Source organism: Pithys albifrons, chromosome 27 (genome assembly GCF_047495875.1).
Source record: "Pithys albifrons albifrons isolate INPA30051 chromosome 27, PitAlb_v1, whole genome shotgun sequence".
NCBI classification, from domain to species: Eukaryota; Metazoa; Chordata; class Aves; order Passeriformes; family Thamnophilidae; genus Pithys; species Pithys albifrons.
Window position 1 is genome coordinate 4,147,628 of NC_092484.1, and position 26,553 is coordinate 4,174,180.

Below are 26,553 nucleotides of genomic sequence, written 5' to 3' on the forward strand. Positions count from 1 at the left end.
TCTATTGTGAGTCATGTATCTGGTAGGAATAGAAAGAGAGGTGCTATTGTAACTTTGGTGCTGTGGCTTGTTTTTTGGATATGTTTTTTCACTCTGTCACACTCAGAGGCCAGTACAGGCTGTGTGGTGCTCACACCTGCAACTTGACTTGTGATTTTGGGATAGTGCATTGATAGAAATTTTGAAATGTGGGTATTCTATCCAAGAAACTACATCAGGAATCAGTATTTAAGAAATCAGTGAGTAAAGACAGTGGAAGCTTTGCCTGCTTCCTTGAAAGCAGAGTATGTCTCCCTGACAGACTGCACTTCTAAGTGTATTTCCTTTGCACACTCAATGAACTGACTCCTCTTTATGACTTGCCTAATATACCAAAGGGAAACTGCAGCCGTTTGGCTGAGGGACAGACACATGCCCATCCCTCAGGCTGACACAGACAAACCAGAGGGGCATGACTGGACCTCTGAGGTCCTGTGCACACAGACTGGACCAGTGAAGGACCTGCCCATCCAGCATCCAGCTGTTGCTGCTGGATGTACTTATGCACGCAGCCTCCCTTGTGGAAGAAACCCTCATGACGGGGAGGACTGGGATGGGGATGAGATCTGATCTCATTTGACAGCTGCCCTGCTCTGTTACTGGTAACTCTCCTTGCAGCTTGTGTGAGGAGGCACAGGAAAATGCAAAGCCACTGGTACTGTGAAATGCAGCTCTATGCAACCTCCTGGTGACAGGTGCTTTCTGTGCTCTGGTCTCCTGCAATCATCGAAGATTTTTTCAGTCTCCTCCTACATGCCACACCCCCACCCCTTACTGCCATGTATCCTGGGCATATTACAGTCTTCCTTTCCTCTCTCCGGAGGTACTGCTCAGAGCTTTCTGCTAACACTGTATCTTTCTAGGGAGAAAATCCTGCTTCCTATCTTTGAGCTGAAAGAATTAAAGAACGAAACAACTCAGAATAATCCCCCAAGACGAAAAAGACCTGCTGCCCTCCCTGCTTGACAGCTTGTCCTGGTTCCAGGTGAGTGGTTTCGTCAGCAAATTTGAATGCATGAATAACAGTGATGCCAGGTCCAGGGACTGAAGCAGGGAAGGAGGGTAGCAGGAGATTTCATTGGGCATGTGCATGGGAGAGTGGCAGGGATAGCTCTCGCCTGCTTTAGGACAGGGGGCTGCCCAGAGGGGAGTGCATTAAAAATGGGACCATGTCTTCTGGGCTGGGATTAATTGCCTGGTGGGCAGCTTGAGTAAGACAACCTTATCACAGGACCTTGGCATGAGTAGGGAGCAATGGGGACAGCAGTTGTCGTCCCAGTATTGAACTTAGGCCCCAAACCCGCTGTTCAGCTGGTAATCACTTTGTCATTGTGGAGCTTAGCTCATCTGAGATTCCAGCCTGTTTCAGATTCCTCTCCCCTTAGCTGGTGCTCTCACATAGAGGTGGGTCAGTGGATGGGCTCTGGGCAGATCTGTTCTCCTCCTTGGTCTGTTGTTGTAGTAGGAGTTGTCTGGGAGACAGCTGACTGCCAGGTACCAAGTGTAAAACAGAGATGCCTTAGTACTTCACTGAGCAGAATGCCCTGCCAGTGTCTGCTGTAGCAACAGAGATGGCTGAGTTCACTCCATTTGGGGTTGTGAATGGAAATTTTCATCACAGGCACTTTGGCTATACTGCTTTCAGCTTGTACTTCCTTTCCCAGGGCAAGCACTGGACCAGGTTGCAAAGGATCCAGTAGCATGAGGGGTGAGGATGCCTCCAGCCAGGGGGTCTATGAGCACTGTGAGGACAGAGATCCTGGTTCTCAGGATTGAAAAAAAATGTCCAGCCAATAGTACAATGGCTGGATTCAATGTTTCTGACAACAGGCACTGAGCTCTTGATGGGGGGAAGTCTGGTGAAAGTGGAGACATCTGCTCCTCCTTTGCTGTCCTTGCACAGACAGTTCCTGTTTTACTCAGCTGGCAGTGGGTGTCTGTAGCTTCCCACTCTGGAGTGCCCATGGTTTGCCCAAAAGCAGGTAGGACTTGATAGCTGCTAATGGCAGCTTTCAGACCTCCGAGCAGAGTGGCGTGTCCCTTCCTCACAAGCACTAAGCCTGCCCTCCCACCACACAGGATGGGCTGTTTAACTCCTGCCCTCTCCCGGAATGACCCAGCACCACAAGTCCACCTTGGAATGACTGGTACAACGTTTTCAGTGACCCCTTGCCTTGCCCTTCCATATTTTCCTAGCTTGTGCACAGCTCTTCCCAACTCCTCTCCTCCTGCATATATTCCTCCCTCTGCTTCCTTCCTGCTTCCTTGCTGCTACCTGTGGAGACTTCCCTCACAGAAAATCCTGCTGGTTTTGATTTTGAACATAAAGCAGAGTTTTCTTGGAGACAAGAGAAACAGTGGCTCCAAGTGGATTATTTCACAGTCCCTGGCTGGCTTTCAGCAATGAAAACAAAAAAGGGAGTTGCAGTAGCAGAGGGAAGAGGGAGCCTGGGGCAGCCATGGTTGAAGGGGATCCCTGGCTCTGACACACTTTTCCAGTGTCATCCCTTTAGCAGCATGGCTTGACCGAGCACCACATGCTGTGCCCACGGCAGAGTGTGACAGTATGTGCTGTACCAAACACTGCTGCCTTGGGAATATATTGCCTCTTTTCTCCCAGCCCCTGGAGGCTGATAAACCTGGAAGAGGCTTTGCAGTGGGCATTTCTAATTTGGCTGACTTCTGCCACTCCCAGGAGTAAAACTGGCTAATTAGATTAACCCCTGCTACACAGACATTAGCAATAGTAGGACAGTGGTGTAAAGCACCAGCATTTCAACCACTGTCTCCTATCCATTTGTTCTGAGTACTGACAACTGGGTTTATTCCAGCCAAAAGCCTGAACCCTCTGGAGACTGGAGCTCTCCTTGGATGTGTTGGCCATGCAGATTTTTGCTTTCTTGAGGCAGGTTATTTGAACATTGGCTGATGTCTCTTAGACACGCTAGTAATCAAAAGCTGTGACAGGTGCTGCACAATGGCAGAGGGAGCAGGCATGGGCTGACTGCTGGTGCTCTGCCTCACAAGAGAGCACAGCACAGGGCAAGAAGGGAGATGGTCTTCATCAGAAGTTTTCATTACTTTCTCCAACCCCATACACTATGTCAAGAGTGCCCTGTAATGCCATGTGTTGCCAGTGGCCAGGACCTTTCCCTGAGACACCCCTGGGTTCCTCACAATCTGTTCAACAGCCGTGAATGGCACTTGGCTATTTCAGTGAAGTGGCATTTTCTTGTTCGTCTTTCAGTGTGGTGCAGGAGTGTTGTGCAGGGGTCAGAGGATAAGAGAAGAGTGGAGAACCAGACTATGGCCCTGTGCTTATTATACATGTAAATCAGTTCCAGGACACTTTCATGAACAGGATGTGTCAGTGCTGTCTGAAGTCCTGAAAGCCTTGTCTCACAGCACATTAGCATGGCTGAGGTTGGCAGGGAGCCCTGGACATCATCTAGTCCAACTGCCCTGCTCAAAGCAGAGTCAGTCACAGATGATTGCTCAAAACCATGTCCAGATAACTTTTGAGTATCTCCAAGGATGGAGACACCACACCTTATCTGATCAGCCTGTCCCAGTTAAGTCTGTCTTGCAGCAACAAAGACTCTCCTTATGCTTAACAGAAACTTTAATTCTCTCAACTGGTCACTGGGAAACACTGAGAAGGATTTGGTACTGTCTTCATCACACCCTCCCTTCAGGTGTACATGGTTAAGACACACACACAACATGAGCCTTTTCTCCTCCAGGCTGAGCAGTCCCAGCTCTCCCAGCCTTTTCTCATGGGAGATGCCCCAGTCCTCCCATCATCTTTGCAGACCTTCAGTGGGCTCTCTCCAGTGTGTTCATGTCTTTCTCATACTGGGGAGCCCAGACCTTGTCACAGCATGCCAGTTGTGGTCTCACCGGTGCTGAGTGAAGGGGAGGGGACACATCTCTCAACCTACTGGCACAAACACAGCAGAGTTTCTGGACTCTGGTTCTGGTTCCACCCACGATGTCCCAGGAATTCTGTGATCCTAGAGATGATGTACTGGATGCCAGCCCTAAGAAAAGGCTGCACAGTTTTTACGGGGTTGATGTTGAGTTTTGTGTGGACCATATAAAGTAGTAAAATATATTTCCTCCTCACCCAGCACAGCCTGACCTTGACCATTGCCTGGACAAAACCAGGCCAGAGATCTCTGCAGTGACCCCCCATGCTCAGTCCACTCCCTGCCTGTGACACCAGAGCTGTTACATGTGTCTGGATTGAGGGCAGAGATGTGTACAGGCATGGAGTAGATTTTTTACCCTACATTTAGTTTCTGTTCCTGTTGTAAAGGAGTGCTTAGGCATGAGAAGCTCATATGAAACAGTGAGTTGTCCCCTCCGTTTCCAAGCATGACAGTGAAATGGGTTCTCTCTGGGCAGCAGAACTGTCTATTGTCCCCAGCAGAAGTTCAACTCATCACTGCTGTACAGACTGACCTCCTCTGGCCAGAACTGCTGCCCTGATCTCTTAGGAGATGTTTTCCACATGAAACTGTGTGGCCCTGCATGTGCAGATGCAGCTCATCTCCTCCAGCTCCCTCCAGCTCCTGCCTCCAGATGCCGCCCTGCAGCTGTACAGGACTGGGCTCTGCACTGCACCAGCACTGCCCAGTGACAGGCACCATTCCCGTGGGGCTCTGCAGGGCCAGCCTCGCCCCATGGAACAGGCAGATGGAGAGTCTCTCTGCCTGCCCAGTGCACAGACCAGATTCAGGACCCGTAAATTCCTGAGGAAAGTCTCCCTTTCACCTCTGCTGACAGCCTGACACATGCAGGGCTCAAAAGGAGCTTGCTTGTGGGCTCCCATGGATGCAAACTGCCTTAATACAGACAGTGCAAAACCTTTCACTACATGAAAAATAATTTAAAAGTACTTACAGCCTGCCTCTTGATGCTGCTGTTTGAATAACTGAGTGTAGGAACATTTCAGTGATGGCAGCTTTATAAAAGTCAAACTTGGTTGTGTTTTTTCTGAAGCTCAGCCTGCACAAAAAAATAAAGAAGAAATTGAAGACTTTCCCAGCAGCTTTCATAGAATCTGAGTTAAATGCAAAATTTCCTCAGCAAAAACCTAAAAATTTACCCCAACAATTTTTTTCTGTTGTTGTGATGTAGCAATATTCAAGATGTACATATGGGTTTCTGGGAACTGAAAAATCTCCACAGTTTTGAGCATTTAGTGTTGCAACATGAGAGCTGTATCATTCCCACAAGTGCAGTTCATGCCTGGGCACTTTCACTTTATCACAAGACAAAGTCTGAGATTACTTTCACCTGAAATTCCAAACACAGCACTGTACCAACTACTAGGAAATAAATTAACTCTGTCCCAGCTGCTGCTCATCCTCTCAGGGGTGGAGTATGCTCTATATTTTCTGTCCCTTCTTCCAATTCCTAGTACTGTTTTTCTGTCAGCTTTTCTGTGACTTTTCTGGTATTTTTTGAGTCACTGGAGTGTACAATTAAGTTTTTCTTTCTATGTTTACTGCTTTTCACTTATTCACTGAGCAGATGAACAGCTCAGCCCTCTTCCCAGTTTCTTTTTGGATCTCACAGCTGAAATCTCTGAAATCTCCTGTCACCACAAGTGATGATGACAAAGGATTCTCTCCTTTCATTCCATGATATATCCATTGCCTTTAAAACCTTTCGTACATGATCCTTGATAAAAGTTTTTAAAGGACTCTGGCTGATCTGACACTGAGGTCATACCCTTGCTGATGTGGGTTTTTCTTCAATTAGGTGCATTTGAAGATTGCCTTTTACTTTTCCTGCTCCTAGTTCTCAATTTTAAAAACCTGGTCTTTTCTCTAGGAGTGGGGCATGGACAAAGATGTGGGAGGCTGTGTGTCTTTACAGAGTCTATAGTCAAAGCTCACATTCAGTACAGTATTTGAAGAAGCTTCTCTGCTATGTGCAATATTTTACTCTCAGATTCTGTGTGTAGAACTTTATGGGGCCAAAATTATCCACCTTGTGAGAAAGGGAAGCAAACCTGTCCTGATGCTCCTACACTCAGCCCTCCAGCACTATGAGTGTGCCATGGCTCGTTCTCATCTTCCTTCAAGCAGGATTTTAGCACCTTCTGTCTTTAAAACATGCTCACAGGAAGGTGCTGCACACTGGATGGTGTCAGCTTCTCTGATTTTGGCTGCTTTAGCAGAGACAAGATATAAAGAAGACCAGTGTTCTTCAATGTCCTGTAAAAATTGGAACAGATGCATTTCAGCTGATTCAGAGATTTCCTGCTTTCTAGCTCTTTATAGGTCCTTATGCTCTATTGCCCTCCTCCCCACATGTTGGAAATCTCCCTGGGTAGACGGGAGGATAAGAACAGAAAAATCTGCAAAGAGCAGGACAAAATGTAGTGCAGAATTCTTCCTTCCTCATTTTTTACTTTCACCGTTTTCTGACTGATGCCCCTAAAATAGCCAGAATTCCATTGTTAATGTGAAACCTCATTGCCAGGAACTAGGCACTAGTTTTGCAACACTGAACTTTCTTACAAAATATCCTGTGCCCCCTCATCGAGCCTTGAAGTTACCTTCAAAAATGCTCTCTCAAATATCTCAGTGTTTCTGGCTAAGGGGAGCCTGGAGAAGCAGCCATGGATAGAACAACCTTCACCCAGAAAGCAAAGCAGAATCCATAAGAATTATTCCTCATAAGAAGCAAAATCCAAGCCATTGACAAGAGTATTCTGATGACTTACTGCAGCTGTCTGAGAACTTCCAGCTGATGCAATAGATAACACTGATATAATTCCAGGCCAGTGATGCAGAGGGGAGGGGGCCTCTTTGTTGCAAAATACACAGATAGAGAAAGGGAGGAAGTTAGCAAGAGGGTGGGGACTTCACAGGAGCAAGATCTGCTGGCGAATTCCTTCTGTGCAATAGGTTTTGCTCTGAGAAGGCTGCTGAGCACATGGTGGAACGTGGAATCTAATCATTAATCCTGTACTTTCTCATATCAATATAGAGTTTTTATTTTATTCACACACAAGTACATTTTCCAGTGCACGTGGATGGGGAGACATCTGGAGAAAAGAGCAGGTGAGTCTCTTTTACATCTGTAGGTTCTTCTCCCATCTTCCCTGTACAGGGCTTTGTGCCATTGCTATGGTGTGCTCCAGCTCTAAGAAAGGCAAGTTTGGAGGAGAGGGAGCCCATGTTTCCATACTCCTGGATCAACATGGGTCTCCCCAGGTCATGGTAAGTGGGAACTCTGGTTTGTGTGTAGCAAGTCTGTGGAGGGTGATTTCAGAGTCATCAATGTGACTTTTGACTTCACTAAAGAGTTGGGAGCTTTGCGCATTGAAGTAAGGCAGCACTTCACCTTACCAAGGTATGTTATGTTGTTTGATGAAGAGTGAGTAGTTTGGAAGTAACAAAAAGAGTGTCTGGGGTTTGAAACTTTCTTCAGTGGTTCTGCTTTTACGAGTCATTGCCTCGGGTGGTAATCTGTTCTACTGTGGGAAGCTGCACTGCATCCCTGCTGACTGGAAGCAAGCCAACGCTATTCCAATCCACAAGAAATGTGTAAGGGAAGACACAGGGAACTACAGACCTGTGAATCTAACCTCAGTTTCTAGAAAAATTGTGGAGAAGGTCATACTGAGTACTACTGAAAAGCATTTAAGGAATAATGCAATCATTAAACAGTCAACAGGGGCCAGTTCTGCGCACGCTGTGCCTTCACCTAAAAAATCCACTGCACAGGCTCGAAGGGCACACCCCCACCTGGGGGAGAGCCCTTCCCAAATCTTCGTTAGCAAAGTTTGGACATACATACAAACAGTCAACATGTGTTCACAAAGGAGAAGTCCTCTTTAACCAGCTTGATCTCCTTCTAGGATGAGGTCACACACCCAGCTGATAAAGTGGTGCAAGTCTAAATGGTGAGAGGAGTGGCTGGAAAGCAGCCCTGCAGAAAGGGACCTGGGGATGCTGATCAGCAGCATCCTTAAGAGCAGTGAGCAGAGTGCCCAGGCAGCCGAGGAGGCACATCGCATGCTGGGGACATCAGAGCATGACAGGCCAGTCCAGAGCAGGGATTATCCTGCTCTAGGCACCGTTGGTGCTGCCTCACCTGAAGGTGATCCCCAGCACTGAAGAAGGATGTGAAGGTTCTCAAATGTGTCCAGAGGAGGGAAATGGAGAATGAACCTCCCAGTGAAGGACTGGAAGGCACATCCTGTGAGGGGCAGCGGAGAGGTCTGGGCATGCCTCCTTCAGAGAAAAGGATGTTGAAAGGTGACCTTGTTGCTCTCTGCAGCTTCCAGAGGAGAGTGTGTGGAGAGGGAGGTGCTGGGCTCTTCTCTGTGGCATCCAGGGACAGTGCAACTGGGAATGGTTCAAAGCTGTGCCAGGGGAGGATCAGACTGGACATTAGGAAGCATTTGCACGCCCAAACAACAGGACAAGGAGTAACAGCCAGAAACTAAAACACAAGAAGTTCCCCCTCAATGTGAGGAGGAACTTCTTTACTCTGAGGGTGACAGAGCCCTGGAACAGGCTGCCCAGGGAGGTCATGGGGTCTCCCTCTCTGAAGGCTTTCCAAATCCACCTGAACACGTCCCTTTGTCACCTGCTCTGGGTGACCCTGCCATGGTGGAGGGGTTAGACTGGATGATCTCCAGAAGTCATTTCCAATCCAAACTATTCTGTGATTTTGTAATTTCTTTATGGACGGGGTGGTCAAACCCTAAAAAAGGCTTCCTTAAGAGGGAGTTGATACCCCAGGCCTGACAACGTTTAAAAGGTATTTGGACCATGGTCTTTGTAACAAGCTTTAATTTTTGGTCAGTCCTGAAAGGGTCAGGAAGTTGGATGAGGTGATCATTGGAGGTCCCTTCCAACCAGAATGTTCTAGTCTGTTACTTTCTATCCCTCCAGCTGCTGACAGTGCAGACAATTATTTATTTTACTCTAAAGGCAGTAACCTCTTGGATAGACTACTGGAAATCCTACAGACAGAAGCAGATACGGTGGATCACAAAAGGGATTATCCAATGAGTATGTGAATGAAAAGAGTGAGGTCTGAGAGGTGTTCTCCTCCTTGAAGGGTCAGTTATGCCAGTAATTGGCAAGACAGGAGGATACAAAAACGTTTAAAATCCTGGGTCATTGCAACCTGACAGCTAATAATGTTTTTTGTCCAACTCTGTATCAGGAAAGCTACTGAATAAATAATACAAGTCCATTCTGGGACACGGGGGATTGAATCCATAGTTTCTTTACCTACTGTTGAGTTCAGGAGGCATGAACTCAATTAACTAAAAGAATATGTACTTCACAGTTTCTTTTTTTTATGTGTAGCTGTGGAAAGCAGGACTGGCAGTGAAAAGAAGGAACACAGGCAAAGGTTCCACACACTCTGGTGTGCATTGTCTCCATCAACAGATAGAAGTGGGGTGGTGTACTAAGGAAGGAAATGTGTGATCAAGCTGGAACGAGAAGACCAAAATCCACAAAATGCTGTTTATTGATCTAAAAGCTGGGGTGTTTCTGAAAGGTTTCTGCAGCAAATGCTGAGAATCTTTGCCAGTGACTTTCACACAGCTCAGTGCTGGGAGGGCCTAGAGTGACTTGGCTGGGCCACTGCTGCTCTGAGCCTCATGGAGGCATTAGCATCTGTGCAATAAAACCTTCTCTCAGAATAGACATTTTCCTCCACCTTCTGTGGAAATGATGCTGCAATCTTGTACCACAAACCAGCTCCTCTTTAAGGGAATGTCTTCAGTTCATGACAGGCATTTATCTGGGTCCAGATGGAAGACACTATATGTGTATTTTATAGAGAATATAGTCTCAGTTGTGAGGGTTTCCTTGATTTCAATTTAGGATTACAAATGGAGTAGCACTTATTTGATTTACAGCACCAAAGACAGATCTTCAAGCACTTGCTGTTGTGCTAAGGTGACTTTGTCCTTCTTTGGTTTCATCTAGGCTTGTATTATCTCTGCAAACTCCCGGGAAGAAGAATAATTTTCAGATCTTGCATCTGTCAAGGCACAGTGACAGAAGGAAAATGGAAACTTCACAGTCAGGCCAGAATCTTCCTCATGATAAGAACTGTTGGGTTGCTGGTGACTTCTAGCACTCCAGAGAGGGCTGGTTTGCCTGTGTACCCTCCTTGCTCTTTTGTTCCAAAGAATATAGGAATAATAGTAAAAAATAAATGGATTGCAGGTCTTGCAGCCAGCCTGCCTTGCAGTAGGTTTGATTTCAGTCAGTATTTGTGAGGACAGGACAGCAGGTTAACCTCATCCGTGGAGTATGACAAGAGATACTACTTGAAAGTCCTGTTACATTTCAAAGAAAAGTCAGTAAATAAAATATTATCCTCAGGCTCCATAGAAGGCAAAGGGATTACATTCCTTTCTACAGAAACAGCTGGTGCCACTCGCTGTTGTGGGGAAAGCTGTTGTGGTAGGGGCCTGTCCACCTAGGAGGTATGTCAGAAATGTTTGCTGCTTGGTTTTGTTTGGAAGAGTTGGTATATAGGAAAGGGGTTTATTGCCAGGTGATAAAAATACATTCCCGCCCAAACTGATAAAAAGCCTGGGTGGCTGTGGAGCCCTTTCTGGCTGCCCAGGCCACCACAAGCCACCCCCAGTGCAGGCTGGGTGCTACAGTGGCCAGAGCTCCTCCAGAGGCACCAAAGCAGTAGTGAAAAGACCATGGCAGTGCGTTAAATGCTTTACATAAGGTCTGCTCCTTGCAGATGGGCAGAGGAGCGTATTAATCAGCTCTAAATAAATGTGCTCAGGGAAATGACCTAAAGATGAAGGCAAGGTGTGCAGCAGCTTATGCTTTCCCGCTTGTCCTTCTCACTGTCCAGTGTAGGCAGAGCTATACCTGGGAGACTGAGCAGCTGCGCTGACCATGAGTGAGCAGAGCCATGTCAACAGCCTGTTCCTCAACGAGGATGCAGCCAAGCGGCTCAACGCCGAGAGCCGGGTGCGGCGGCTCCGTCAGGCCGTGCAGAAGCGAGCGGCGCGGGCCCAGAAGCGCATGCACAGCATCACTGCCCAGAGTGCTATAAGCTTCTTCAGGAGAAATGCCTTCGTTCTCTTCACCATTGCTGCGGTCTTACTAGGTATGGAGCTGCTGGCAACACCAGTCACAATTTATAAATGTGGGAAATGTTTGTTTACTTTACAAAAATTTTATTTTATTGCAATGATTTGGCTGGGGAGGTGAAGCTGATGAGCTGACAACTCAAAGTTCTGTCCACATTGTGAGTGTCTTTATGTGCAAGAACAACAGACCTTGCAGAGCGTGGGTATGCAGGAGGGAGTCCTTGCTGATCCTTTCTGGCTGCAGTGTAGAAACAGTCTACAACAGAAAGGGTTTGATGATCCAGCTCAACTAATTCTTATAAAAATGATCCAGGTTTCTTCAGAGGCATCTTGTGAGTGCAGCTGCAGGCACAAGGGGTCTTCAGATTCATCTCACAGCTTTAGTCTGACAGGACCAGAACTGATGCAAGGGGCCATGCTACAATGCACACCAACTCTGCTCAGCAGACAGCGAGTTGTCCCCAGCTTTTGATTCAGGCTATTTGTCTCTAACTCCCTGGCTGAACTCAGCTTTAAGAGGTGGATGGACAAAGACAGTGAACTGTGTAGTCACACTTGGTTTAGACTGGGAGACCCCAGAAGAGCAGCAGACAAGGTGCTTGTGGTTTAGCACAAGTCTCCTGTGCACATAAATATGTCAGAGGGAGAGAGAGCACACAGTAAAAACTGGATCATAGACTTTTAGAAAACGAGCATTTGTTCCTTTGGGAAGAGGGGGAGCTGAAAAGAGATGAGAAAGAGAAAAGACATGCTGTAGGACTGAGGAACAGACCACTGGATCACATTGTCCCATTTCCATTCTCATCCCTTGCTGATCCACAGGGATTATCCTGGCATTCTCCCTCCGGCCCTACCAGCTGACCTATCGCCAGATCAAGTATTTCTCCTTCCCTGGAGAACTGTTGATGCGTATGCTCCAGATGTTGGTTCTTCCTCTTATTGTCTCTAGCTTGATTACAGGTGAGAAGTGCTTTTTGTGGCTTGCAGCCAAGGCAATGGTCAACAAAGATAGCTGTTGTTGGAGCACTGCTTTGTGTTATTAGCCAAGCTAATCCAAGCCCAAACCTACAGGTGTAGTGAACATGAACCACACTCATTCCCCTGTTGACTCACGAGGGGGGCAGAGAGACGGAAGGTCTTGTGCTTTCTCAGAAGACTGGGGAGAACATAATGCAGTGGTTCCAATGCCCAGCACTTGAGCACTAAGAAGGATTTCATCCTACATAACCTCAAATGTCAAGTTTGTTGCCTAAGTCAGCCTGAGAAGGTTTGTTTCTGTTGTTCCAAAAGAGTTGAGGTTGATTACCAGACAGAGGGCTTGTTTCAGGGAAGACATGCCAGACAGCCAAGCTTTCAGACAGCAGAAGGGACTGCAAGGCATTCCACCTGCTGAAACATCCCCCCATTAGGGACTGAAAGGCCCAGTGTACTGGGAGGGCATTATTTCCCTTCTGAGAGCTTTCTAGGAAAATTGCTACTCTCTCAAATGTAGCCCTAGACCCACCAGTGTTTTGCTTCTTCTTGACCACAAGACACATTCTCCCATACCCACCACCCTGGAACTCCAAATTCTGCCCCTTGTATGCCAAGTGTCCTAGAGACCATGGCTCCCTGCTCAATTCATGCATGTGCCTTGCCCTTTGAATCTTTCTTGGGCTTCCCCTTTCTCTCTAAGACAATAGACTTCCTCAACTTGTCTCTCTGCGTGATACCCCAGGAATGGCCTCACTGGACAGCAGAGTCTCAGGGAAGATGGGGATGCGTGCTATTATCTACTACATGGTGACCACAATCATAGCAGTCTTCATTGGCATCCTGATGGTGATCATCATCCACCCAGGAAAAGGATCAAAGGACAAGCTTCACCGAGAAGGCAGAATTGAGCAGGTGCAGACCACAGATGCCTTCATGGACTTGGTGAGGTAGGTTAACGAGATGGTCTCATGTTGAGACTGTATCAGTGAGATTACATTCCTCTATGCAATGTCCTTTTGAAGTGTCATATCTTTAGGCATACAGTCTTATGGAAAGGATTAGTCTTGTCCAGCCTACTACTCCTAGCTTAGTGTAGTTAACTGGCTTTGCCATTCAGAGATTGAGTGCTTGGCTTGGAGTCCAGACCTTCTGATAGAATCTTAATGCAAGAGGCCAAGGTATGCTCAGCAAAACAAGCAATGAAAACCATCAGTGGTTGCATGCCTTTCAGAAATTCACTCAGCAAAGGCTAGTCCAAATACTCATCTTCAATGACCAAAGGAAATCAAGGAAATGGTTCCCAAGGCATTGTCTCTCCCTCCCTTGCTGTGACCTTGCGCAGTGAAATGCTAAACTGTACTATCTCAAGTGGTATGAAGCCATGTTTCTGAAGTACAAGATAACAGAGAGTTCAAATGACAGCTGTAGAGGTGAGGCTGAGAGCAAGGAAGTCTATTAAACAATGTAATACGGTATTACTTCAAGATTTAGTTGAGTTTGATGATGCTCTTACAATGTACCCATGTTCCAGTGCAGTATGTGTGTCGTCTTTCCCCATATCTAAATAACATTCTGGAGTCTGAAAAGATGCAAGTGGGAATCTGGCATGATGCAAGAGGTGCTGTGTTCATATCAACATACTCCCTTCTTCTGTCATTCAGACAGAAAGGGCTTGAGCAGACATTGTGACAGTTGTGACCTCAGATACTACACTAGGATAAAGAAGTTGGCCAGGAAGACCATGTTTTCTTCCTAGTTCAACGGGACAATAACTCTTTCCTTTTTTTATTTACTGCAGGAATATGTTCCCTCCCAACTTGGTAGAAGCGTGTTTCAAACAGGTATGACATCTCCCCTGACTATCTTTGTGGCCTGTGCCCCAGCCATGGTCCTAACTACTTCTCTGAGGGATGGAATAGCAATTGCTTCCCTAGGTCTAAATGCTTTAAGAGGCACTGCAAGATTTCCAAGCTGTCTATAGATGGGGGCTTCAACCTCCATCCCATCCCACAGAGGCAGGAAGGGCTTGCATGATCTCTGGTAGCAGGCTTGGACTGGCAGTGAAATGGGGCAGATTCTCCCAAGGATTTGTCTCTTCTGTAGTGCTAGTGCCCTTGGAAGCAGCACAAGGGTGATCAGAGAAGCCAGAATATCTCAATCCTAGTGACATGAGATGCTCTTCTGACCTTCAGCTCTGTGAAATTTCTGACCTTTCTGATGAAGCTGCAGAGCTTGAGAACAGGCAAGGCAAATTTCCCACACAGGTCAACAGCAACTTGCAGTACTCTCCTTACATTAGGAGATGCAAAAGCCTAGCATGTGTCCTGAGCTTCTGAACTAGGGCCCATGAGTGCATCTGATAATCTGTGTCTTTTCAGTACAAGACGCAGTACAGCACCAGGGTCTTCACCAGAACCATCCTCCACAGCAGCAATGTTACAGCAGGTGTGACAACCACTCAGATCCCTGTGCCTGAGAACTTCACCAGCATCCTGGAGAACGTCACTCATGCCCTGGGGACCATCTCCGAGGTGCTGACCTTTGAAGAAGTCATTCCCATCCCAGGCTCAGCCAATGGGGTGAACGCACTGGGGCTGGTAGTGTTCTCCATGTGCTTCGGTTTGATGATCGGCAGCATGAAGCAGAAGGGACGGGCCCTGCGGGAGTTCTTTAACTGCCTCAACGAAGCCATCATGAGGCTGGTGGCCATTATCATCTGGTGAGGAGCACGGCCGGTTGGAGCAGGAGGTCTGCAGGTGCAGTTTCCACTGACATGATGAGAAGTGGGGTAGCTTTAAGGATGCCATGCACAGGAAAAGCAGATGGGCACAGCTCTCCTTTGGCTCTATCAGGCTGGAGGGAAAAGTCTGGATGGGATATTTGTTCACATTTCATTTCCTGTTCTTTTTGTTTTTACTTTAGAAATATCAGGTACAGCAGGACTTGCTTTTCTTCAGGCTGCTGGAAACATCCTTGGAAGACCAGAGAGCTGGAGTGGAAGATCTCTTAGCCTTACCAACAGGGGTAGGGTGTGAGGCTTTCCCACCAAAAGCTTTCCTTCCAGCTGTGTTCCAGGAGTCTGACTTAGCTATGAATCACAGTAACCTGTTGCTACTTTCCTGCTTTTGGGGTGGCAGCTGTATGCAAAGCCCTGAGAGCTGAGCTGGGTTGAGAGGCTCAACTCAAAGTTACTGTCTTTCAGTTTGAGGTCTCCAAGATCCCGATTCCTCTAGAACTCAGCCTGTTCCTTTCTGTGTAAGGCTGCCTGTGACACATGGTCCAGACAACCAAGGCATTGCTGATACAAGACTTCCCTCTAAGGCAGCATTTTGCCAGACCTTATTTTAAGCTTTTTACCCATCTAGGGCTCAAGGTTGTGTGAGGTACTGCAAAACAGGAGAGATGTGTGTCTGGCAGAATACATGAAAATATCTGACAAGGAAGGGATTTGTCAGTCCCACATCCTCTCCTATTTTAGGTCACTCCAGCTTCCTTTCCTTGGTCTCATAGTCACAGTCTTGTACCACAGAGCAAAACTCTGAGCACAGGGGGACAAACCTTACACAGAAAGGCACAAAGGAGAAAAACAATCCTGAGCTGATAGCAGAGTGTTGGGAAGCCTCAGCCCCCTTGGGATCTTTTACTCTGTGTCTGAGCCATAACTTGAGGCTTTGCTCTCCTAAGAAGAGATATGAGTTGCCTAAGGGCACAGAAGGGAGAGCATGAGCACAACAGAACAGGTAGACCAGCACACAACTCCAGAGACCTTCAGCACTGCTCCTTCAACCTCCCCTTAGATGAAGGAAGGCAAAATATTGATGTATAGAACACTGGTTACACTTGGGACACTGCCTGTGCACATACAGTAGGTAGTGTCTGGAGACACCTCGTGACGCATAAAATCCCACTAGTATGGGAGGCAGGACTGTCAGCCACATTCCAGCTTCCTGAAGCCACAGTCTGCAGATCATCTCCCAGGAGCTTGTAAAAAACCTGGGGAGATCTGGTCACTGGCTGCAGCCAAGGATGTCTTCTAAGAGGAAGGTCAGAGGAAATGAAATATTCGTGAAATCCTTTCCTGAAACTTTTCTAAACCTCCCAGGCTAAGTTGGAGTTTGGCATGTGGACCTCTGAGCCTTGTGCATGAATTGCATGTGAGATCTTGAGATGCAAAGGCCCAGCCCTGAGTGGTGTGGCCATGGAGCTGGGATTTTCTTTGGTCCAGTTATTATATTAGTGCCCATGATTTTCTCCATGTCTCTTTTATGGCTTTCTTTTTGTGGAGCCTCACTGTTATTCGTGAGATGCATTGTTATGGAGGGGGGAAAAAGCCATGAGGAATGGAAAGGATAGCAGTGTATTTCAAAACAGGTTTTTATGTGAGCCATAGTTGCTTTTACAGGTGTTACAGGTGCCCAGGTTTTACAGGTGTTAGTGTGCCCAGTCCTTCTTACACGAGGTCTAGAATACCTCTATGTTCCTATTCCCTAAATGCAAACATCTGAAGACAGCAAGGGTGATAGTCCAGAGCCTATAGGGCACTGTAGCTCTCACTCTCTGATTCTGGGTTTCTCCTGTAGTTTCCTGTGCTTCTCAGTAAAAAAATACTCTCAGCCCAAGCTCCATTAGGAAGGAAAGGGACTCTGAAGGCTTCCCTACATAACTTCCCTACAATTCTACAAGGACTGTTGCAGAAACAGGTTAGGGAACCAAAAAGGAGGAGGAAAACTCCACCAGTGCCCAAACTGTGCACATGACAGGGTGCTGGAGTCCCCAGTCGTGCAACAAGAGCTGTTTTGACCACATGGTGAACAAGCCTCAGCTCTCTCTAGGATTCTAGAATATGATCCAGTGATTAGGCTCAGTGAGCACTTATGGTGTGCTGGCTTGTTGGGGATTTGTCCAGACAGCATGTGTTAAAGCTGGTGTGAAAATGTGAGAGCCAGTTCTGACCACTGGGCTTGTGTTTCTGCCACAGGTATGCTCCAGTTGGGATCATGTTCTTAATTGCTGGCAAAATCCTGGAGATGGATGACCTAGCAGTGATGGGAGGCCAGCTGGGGATGTACACACTCACTGTCATCGTTGGACTCCTCATTCATGCCCTTTGCATCCTGCCCCTGCTCTACTTCATCGTCACTCACCGAAATCCCTGGGTATTCATTGCAGGGCTCCTGCAGGCCCTCATCACAGCCCTGGGCACCTCCTCCAGGTACGATGGCTATGTATGAGTAGGACTGGGGCTGATGTGGATACTACTCAGCACTCCATTGCTCTTAGTGCAGTACTGTGGTCTCACAATTTCTAGCACTAGCAGCTTTTTGCATTGGACCAGCAAAACTCATTTGGGAGTGGAAAGATTCCCACTTCCCTGCTCAGGAGCCCTAGTCACATAGACAGCTCTGACCATCAGTGAGTGGCCCATGTTCCTCCTTACCAAACACAGTGGTGAGTTTGCTTACAGCACTGAAATGCTAAGCTCAGGACAAGTATCAAATCCTGCTGAATCGCAGCATTATTCCACATGTACATACCTCTCACACACATGTACCTGCACACGTTTGCACAGCTCTCTCTCCCAGGCACACAGACTGCATGCAGCTGTCATCAAACTCCCTGGAGACCTGGACAAAGGCATCAACATCAGGTTGTTCAATGACTTGCACTGCCATGTCACACAGCCAAAGGGACTGGAGATAGCTGTTGTTTCACTAAGTGCCATGTTTCTTGTTATATTAATTTCCTGGCAAGCACATGGCAGTATTTTCTACATACACTCTCAAATCAAAACACACAGAATTTTTCCTGCTCATATTCTCTGTCAGAAACAATTTTCTTCTTTCTCTGCAAGATATGTTCTCACACAAGGGTCATTCTTGTCTTATGGACTGGTGAGAGGTGAGAAAGGGCTCAAGTTCTTTTTAATACCTGGAAAAGGAGTTTTGGTCTTGAGCCTCTGTCCTGTGTACTCTGAATCCTCCAGCATCACCTTCTTGTGACACTATGCCAGCTTTCTAGCCTCAGGGTTACACAGACTGTCTCAGGCCCCTGAGGAAAGCCATGTCTGAGTGTGCAACTGCAGTGTGCACCATATCTGAGGAAGCTTTGCTTAGACTGTCCTTTCTTGTAGCAGCTTCTGACCTCTGGCTCACATGACAGGGTGAAAAAGCAGGTGGGCAAGGTCATAAACCAGGCAGAGGCTTAGTCCCTCTTCCAAAGTCAGCATACACCCAATTCATGTTGTTTTGTAAATTCCTTTCAGTTCAGCGACTCTGCCCATCACCTTCAGGTGTCTGGAAGAAAACAATGGTGTGGACAGGCGCATCACGAGGTTTGTGCTGCCTGTGGGAGCCACAATCAACATGGATGGCACTGCTCTGTATGAGGCCCTTGCAGCCATCTTCATTGCACAAGTCAACAACTATGAACTTGACTTCGGGCAAATCATCACAATAAGGTGACTTTTTGAAACTACAGGAAGGATTTCAGTTTTGTTGGCTTATCTGAAGTGTGATCAGGTTCCTCTTTTGCTCACAAGATGCAATAAGCTAAAAAAATTATGGGATAGAAGGGTTGTACTACAGCTCCAAATGACAACATACATATGATTTGGGCATGACATCTTTGAGGCTCCACTTGAGCCCTTCTTGCATGTTCAGGTCTTAGGAAAAGCTGTGGTGTGTAGTCAGGTATGAGGATGTGCCTGGCAAGGGCACTCTGGCATTGTGTTGATGTCCCAAGTGTCACCATCCTGCTCATTGACCAGGGCAGAAGGACTGCCAAGGTGTTTGTGGGTGATGAGTTTGAGCTACTTCCTGACTTTTCTGCAAATCTGACCACCTCTTTTTCTTCCCTTTGCTGACAGTTGTGCTTTCATGTTCCCTCCAGCATTACTGCCACAGCAGCCAGCATTGGAGCTGCAGGTATTCCCCAGGCAGGACTGGTTACAATGGTTATAGTGCTGACATCAGTGGGGCTGCCTACTGAAGACATTACACTGATCATCGCTGTGGACTGGTTTCTGTAAGTTCTTTGCACTCCTGCCAGTGCTTACGGTGTCCATCTCTATTCCCAATGTCTCTGCTAAAAGCAGTTCAGTAACTTGTATCATTAAGCTTAAACCACACCTGTATCCATGAGACCTTCACACAGTAGCTCTCTTTGTCCATGTGTTGTGACCCACCCCAGAAGGTGAGGGTAACCCAGGTTCTTGTTAACAGATCCCTAGGGGAACATTAGAATGAAATGACACTGAATAATTGGTGTTTATACATATATATACATATATACATATATATATGGGTTATTTTAGAAGTTTGGTTGCAATGGAAAGTAAGTATGTAGCTGTTTGGGTTATTATTACTTACAGTAATATAAAAGCATAAAGATAACACTTAAGAAAATGTATAAGTGAAAACAAAGAAGGAGAAAGAAAGGATAAGAGTAGAAAGGTATATAGTCACCACTCTGTGGGTCCAGTAATGAGACTTTGTTTTTGCAGTTTCAATGTCCATTGTTCAAAGTGATAGTCACAGTCTCAGTCTTGATCCATCAGGGTAGAGAAAGCCCATGAAACACAAAGTTTAATGGGTCAATATATGCTCAGGTTCAGGTGGGAACATGCAGGTACCACCCTTGGGGTGGGGAGTTTGGTACTGTCTGATGTAACACTGTGGATCAAAGAGCACTTTGAGGGGGTCTTTGATGGTTTACAACTGCCTCAGCATAGTGAGCCAATTCTGATCCATCAGAAGGAATGATAATCCGGTACTCCCCCTGAGCTTTCACACCTGAGCCATTATATAAGGGAGGAAATTTTCCTGAGAAAAAGCACTATCCCACTTCTCAGGATCTGCTTCTTATTAGCCCAGCTTGTTCCCTCCAGGGTGGTTGTTCACCCCTTCTGCCCCTGGGTGGTTCCTTTGCTGAACTTCAGCAAAGCACGGGCTGTCTTGGCAAATGGCCAATTGTTTTCAATCATTAACCGTTAACGTTATAGTCTCTCACACCGTGCTGGAATCTTCACCATGTACTTCAGGCATCAGTGGTCACTTGCAGATCAGCCTGATGACCAAACAGAATAATCCTCCATTTGCTTTATCTTAAAAGGAACCCAGAAACTATCTCCAGAGTGACAGGGACTAGTTGTGCCAATAATAAACAAATTCACACTGCAGAATGATGGTTCTGGGCTACCAAATGCAGAAAAAAAGAGGGATGAGACTGGGCTGTACAAAGTTGAAGAGTGTTTATATGAGTGTAGCTAGTCATCCACGCTGCTATGTTTGAGCTTTCTTTGAACCTTTGGGACAAGTGATTTCAGAGGAGTGTTTCTGGGAACCCGATGCAAGAATGCATTTGTGCACAGTCGCACCTTTCTCAGTCTTCTCAAATACCAAAATCCTGACTGAGGGACACACTGTCAGTGTTTCCTCTGTTCTTCCGTGTCTTGTATTTTGTATTGCTGGTTTGTAACTAAAGCAGCTTAAATCTGCTCCCACCCATGGCTGACCAGTTGGAAACACTCTTGCCCAACACCTTCACTTCTCCTGTGGATTGTGCATAAAAACAGAGGTGGCTGATAAGAGTCCTGCCTCCCAAGACATCAGGTTACTTCATGTGCTTACCCAGAGTAGCTGATTTCAATCAGGTGTCAAAGGCCTCATCTGTTATTACTGCTGTAGGATCTGAAGGGTTGCTGGACTGGTGACCGGTTCAGCAGTTCTGAGACACTGTTGTGGTTGTGGAGAATATCTCATTGCAAAAGGTGCCTTAGATCTGCTTTTTTGCTCAAAGAATTTGGTGCCTCATCTTAGTGCATCCTGTCCATGCTAAGGAAATCTGACTCTACAGCAGCACTGTCATAGGTTTGCACCAGAATTTCTGCACTTTTTGTAAAACAAATTGCAACTGAAGTGAAACAGATGTGGTGAGGCTCATCAGAGTCTGCAGCAAGGCCTCTGGAAAGGAGTGTCCATGTGGAACCACGGTAACCTTTCTCTTGTTTTGTGTCAAGTCTAAAACTTTTCAGTGAAAATTGGGAATGCCATAAAACAGGAATGAATGTGCAGCCTGTGCTGAGAGACATCAGTCAAGGAAGGCTCTCCGGGAGTTGTTTTCCTGTCAATGTTGAAATATCATTTATTAAGGTCACTTAAAAAAATAGAAAAAGTTTCATTATGTTCCTTGAAATAATCTTCATCCCCTTAGCTGTTACTATGGAACTGTACTTTGTTTTTCTCTCCGATTTTTCAGGGACCGCCTTAGAACGACCACCAATGTCCTGGGGGATTCTCTGGGGGCTGGCATTGTGGAGCATCTCTCCCGGCATGAGCTGGATGCGCAGGACTGCGAACTTGGTAAATCTGGGATAGAGGAGAAAGAACAGCTCTCCCACCTGGTTTGCCCACAGAACACCCAAAGGCTCCCCAGGAGTGAGACAGCACTATGAAGTCATGCAGCAGTGCAGATTAATGCTGTAAAAAGCCAAAACCTGAAACAGAAGTCCATAGTAGAGCACAGAGAAAGACCCACACTACAAGGCACTCACTTTTCTCCCCCCTCTGCCACATGCAGTCTTCCCTGATCCTGTTTCTCCCCTGTTTCTCTCTGACTGGCATTGAAGAGGAGAAAATTAAACTGCAAAGAAAGTTCTACTCCACAAAAGCCTGATTTAGTCATTCTTATGGGGTCCAAGAGTTAGACCTGAGTAAAGAAGACTCAGTGAAGGAACTGGACTAGGTGCTCCTCTATTTCTGAACTAAGTGGCCAGCTGGGTTGGGAACACCACTACCTGTGGACTGGCACCAAAATGCTGCCATGACTCTGTCCCACGGGATACAGCGGCAAAGTCTCCACTTCATTAGTGCCTTCACCCAAGCAATCTTATAGCATTGATCTCCTTGCTCACAGTTCTTGTATTTGCACAGATATGCAGATGATGCTTTTTGAGAGCTGCTCTGGCATCCTGTCTGGCTGCAGATACTAGAGTCACCCAGCCCCTGAAGGAACATGGGACCATGCAGCAGGGACAGGTCTCACTCTGCACCAGTATGGGTCAATAGGCTTCTCATTAGTGGAAGATGCTACAGGATTGTGAAAGAAGCAAATGGTTAAAGAATGTGTTATATCCATTATTCAGTCTCTGAAATAGCTCTTCCCCCTACCAAGCTCTGCCAAGACAGTTAACTTCATTTCTCTTTAGCAAGCTCTTCTCTTGGTGAAACAAGAATGGCAAACACAAAGTTCAAGAACAGTTTGCCTGCCTGAGCATCTGAGTGGTATGTCCATGCCAGGAATGACTCCCTGCCACCTCAGATTTGCTCAGGAAACAATTTCACTCCTCATCACAAGATTCCTAAGAAAATGGTTCCTGTGCTTATCTTTGGCTATTTTCAGAAGTGATTTCCCTTAAGTCATATTGCTCCAGAATGTGCTTTCAAATATCTCAGTTGCTTAGAGCATGGTGCTAATAACACCAAGGTCAGTGAGTTCAATCCTCATATGGGCCATTCACTCAAGAGTTTGACTCAATAATCCTTGTAGGTGCCTTCCAACTCAGACTAGTCTGTGAAATCTCTCTTTCTACAGCTTCTTATCTTTTATAGCCAGAAACAAATCACTCTTAGCCTTTGCACAAGTTTGCCAGAACTCAATTGTTACAGCTCCTACAAAATGGAGTTCAGCTTCTGTTTAACACACTTGGACATAAGCACAAATGGCATCCAAAACATCTCAGAAGCTAAAGCTAGAAGTAGGGACCTGCTTCACCCTTGCTTCCTCCTCCTTCCCTGGCATGGCCAGCAACACAGCTGGTATCTCTCACAGCAGGGAACAGGACCACTAGAACTCGCTCCATAATATCCAGGTCCATAAACAGAATGAATGTCTAGACACAACCAGGAGGATGTTAAGGCTCCGCAGTGTTGGGGCTGCTGCAGTGTAGCTGTCCTGCCTTTGGCTTGGCTAAGCTCAGGATCAGCAGTGAGCAGCACCCTGGCCCACAGCCAAACTATCTAAACTTGGCAGCTTTCTCTTGAGATCTGTTTGTTATTCCTAACCCACCATGTCTCTTACACTTCTCTACCCTGGCTTTCCACACTGATGCTTTTCATCCCGAGCCATAGACATACACTCAGAGGTGCATCTCGTGGAAGATCTCAGAGGCCAGAGTTAACTTTGCCAACAACAATGCACTCCTGTCCATGCTGCCCTCCCCAGCACTAACAAAACTTCCTCAAACACATTTCTTGAGATGTTCAAAGCCAGATCCTGAGGCTTATTTTGATTGTTCAGGAACAACAGGGTGCTGCTACATTCCATGACCCATAGGCAGAGTATTCTGTTTTTATGGGCTGGATGATCATTTAGAACCTGAGGTAAATGCACAAATGCATCTCTTTCATGTAAGAGTGGTAGCAGAGCAGGGTAACTAAAAGTGTATGGTAGTTCCATTTAGCAGTGGCTGGCTCCAGACCATAAGGCAGTAGGCTGTTTCCTGACTGCGGGAGGCAGGTTGCTTATTTTGACAAGAGATCTAGTCTAGCAGGGGGCAAGTGAGCAGGATAACAAATTATTATCCTTTGCAGCACTTTTTTATCTTGTATGAATACTTTTATAATGTCTGCTCTTCTCCTTTCTAGACTAAACAGACCCTGTATACCCTCACAGGTAATATAATCCTTCATGTTCTTCTCCTCTGGGCTTTTTCCTCACTGTTCCACATCTTTCTTCAGGTGGAATGACTAAAATGTGACACAAAAATCCAACAAAAGATTTATTAGTGCTGAGCACTGAGGAAAGAGTTTTTCCTGTACATTAAGATTTTGGACTCATGTTCCCATCCTTTAACAGCATGCTTTGCATGGGCTGATCAGGTTAACTGTCCCTGATGCACACATACAGCAAACTCAAGTCTGTTCATCTTATCTTAACTCTTAGTGAGGTTTGACTCTTACTTTGATGAGATGGCTCTGTCTAAAGACTGGATCTTAATCAAAGAGTTTTCAGATGCACTGCATTAGCTTGTATCTATAGTGGGCTAAGATACCACAGCTTATCATTAACACTGCTCAGCTGACATGAGTCTAAACCTTCGTAAAGAACAGACCTGCTTATAAAACTCAATAGAGTGCTTTATGTTTTAGCAATAGCATGATAGCATTGACTCTACTCCAGTGATAACACATGATAATTCCTACATCACTTTAAGCAAAACTGCCTCCTATCTCCAATTTCCCAGCCTGCGTTTGCACAGTTGATTATTATTACCTTAGTAATTCCAGTTTGTACATCATGTACTGCATCCTGGTTTTCTTTCTTGTTTTCTTTTCCAGACTATTTGTCCAACTTTTCAAGAAAACATTGAATTCTAATCCTGAAGAGACTTCCTGTATAAAAAAGGCAAACTGAAGGATGAATTGGAAGAAAAGCTTGTTGGATTGAACTGTAGCTCAAATGGAAATTCATTTTGGGAAGTCCTATGGCTTGGGTTATACAGACAGTCCCACTTGATGATCATAAGGGTCCCTTCTGGCTTTATAATATATACATGTGCTTTTTGGTTTAGAGATACTGCAAAGAGTCCTTCCAGCCCAATCATTTCCAAAAGCTATCTGGAAGGATCCTAATGATACTTTAAGAAAACTCAGCAGGATCTACCCTGTTTTCAGTTGCTGTTAGCAGACACAAACATGTCTCAGACAAGGGGCTCTCCATACCACATTGCATCCACGTGTTCACCAATGTTCCCACAAAGTGGTACACACTGAGCCTTGCCATTTGTGATTTCTGCTTTCAACTCAAGATTAACAGAGCACAAACAAATAGAGGCCTCATTTCCAAACACTGCAAACCAGTCTTCTATGGGGAATTTCAGAATTAAGTTAATAGTTTTTAGCTCTGGTGTTTATTCATGTTGGTAACCAGTTTATGACTGGGATTATCTGTTTACAGTACCTTAACAGCAAAGTATTGTCAGGAATTTGCATATACCTACATTTTATTTCTCTATAAAAAGGGGTGCATGTGTGCAAGTGTCCATATACACAGAGTCAATTTTTTTGTTGCTAATCAAAGAAGGAAAGCCAACACTAAACTCTCACTGTGTGTAAAGCTGCGTATTTCATTTTGGTGCCCACCTTGATTTACCCAATTAATGCCATCTTTAAAACAAAAAACAGAGGCTGCTCTACTTCATTCCACAAATGAGTCATCCAAAGCCAGGTTTCCCAAGAAGAAGTTCAATGCATGCTGATTTTGACTTCTACCTGCTGGTGACATAACAAGAACTTCTCAGTGTATAGAGAAAATTCTCCACTTTGACTTGCCTGTACACATCCCAAAGACCCACATCCCCACTGCACCTGTCTTGGGAAGGGGCAGGCTTTCAGAGCTCAGTGAAGAATATAAAACTGTTTATATTCCTTCCAAATCCAGCGCTGACCTTGTATGATCTCAGCCTTCAGAACTGGATAACTGAAAGTATTAAATCATTTTATCCACTATCTTTTTAAATTACCAGATATCTGAGAGCTTATGCAGTTTTTACTGCAGTCCTACTGCTTCTACTTGCAGAAACTTTCTGAGTTTCTCCTATTTATAAATGGATCTCTTCCTGATGATTAGAGATGGGCAAAATTTGGGATGAAACAGAAAGCTGCCTCAAGGCATACATACACGAGGAGCTCTTGGGTTAGGACACATCTCTTCAAAACCAATTTGGAGAGAGAAAATCCAGGAAGAATACAGGTTTTCAGTTAGGCCATGTGTCACATTATGTATGTGATACATGGACATTATTCCAGGAGTCAAATCTGTCCATGAAAACTGACCTGAAATTGTATGTCCTTCTGCTCTGCCCAAGGAAGAACTGGAAAACAGCACTGTACAGTGTGTTCGTGGCATTGACTCTGTTAATTTCTGAGGGCTTTTTCTTCATGCTGTGAGTTTCACTGTTAATACAGATAGTTTGCATATTTGAAAAATAAAGGGAATTTTTTCCACAATGCTTTTCCATGATGTTTTTTTTCTATTATTTTTCCTCAGGACTGTGACCTTACAAAGTCAGGGACGTTACTTTTGGCATTATGTATTATGCTTCTTTATCTCCCTATGCCTATGTCACGGGTCAAATACTAATCTCAGATTTTTACAAGGCTTGTCCCTAAAGCATTTTCTTGGATGACATCTTTGGCAAAAATCCCAAGGCTGCATGAGGCTTGTTTCATGTGCAGCACACAGCACATGGGCACATACTTCCAACTGGAAAATCCACCCCAAATAAAAGGTTATGTGGAAGAGATCTCTGAGACATAAACAATAATGGATTTACATTACTTGCTAAAATCTTGCATTAATGGCATGCTGGTTTAAAGGTAAACTGACAGAAGTGAACCCAACACAAAAGAGATTATAAGTCAGAGTTACAA

The 26,553-nt window shown here is 45.7% G+C and overlaps 1 protein-coding gene across 1 annotated transcript; it reads left to right on the plus strand.

Annotated features, from left to right (window-relative positions):
* Positions 1 to 945: 945 nt before the first annotated feature.
* Positions 946 to 26,047, plus strand: SLC1A6 (solute carrier family 1 member 6). Its single transcript, XM_071577913.1, has 12 exons — positions 946 to 1,024; positions 10,909 to 11,166; positions 11,972 to 12,109; positions 12,867 to 13,071; positions 13,923 to 13,965; positions 14,503 to 14,843; positions 17,103 to 17,336; positions 18,387 to 18,581; positions 19,013 to 19,147; positions 21,380 to 21,483; positions 23,767 to 23,794; positions 24,460 to 26,047. Exons 2-11 carry the CDS (start codon positions 10,953 to 10,955, stop codon positions 23,769 to 23,771), a joined length of 1,614 nt encoding a protein of 537 aa, XP_071434014.1. The 5' UTR covers positions 946 to 1,024; positions 10,909 to 10,952; the 3' UTR covers positions 23,772 to 23,794; positions 24,460 to 26,047.
* Positions 26,048 to 26,553: the final 506 nt, after the last annotated feature.

Bases quoted from the DNA above. Each gene is read 5' to 3' on its own strand.
- SLC1A6 (XM_071577913.1), top strand. From the start codon at position 10,953: ATGAGTGAGCAGAGCCATGTCAACAGCCTGTTCCTCAACGAGGATGCA. The intron at 12,110-12,866 runs GTGAGAAGTGCT...GTGATACCCCAG, and splicing joins TGTCTCTAGCTTGATTACAG to GAATGGCCTCACTGGACAGC. The intron at 14,844-17,102 runs GTGAGGAGCACG...TTTCTGCCACAG, and splicing joins CTGGTGGCCATTATCATCTG to GTATGCTCCAGTTGGGATCA.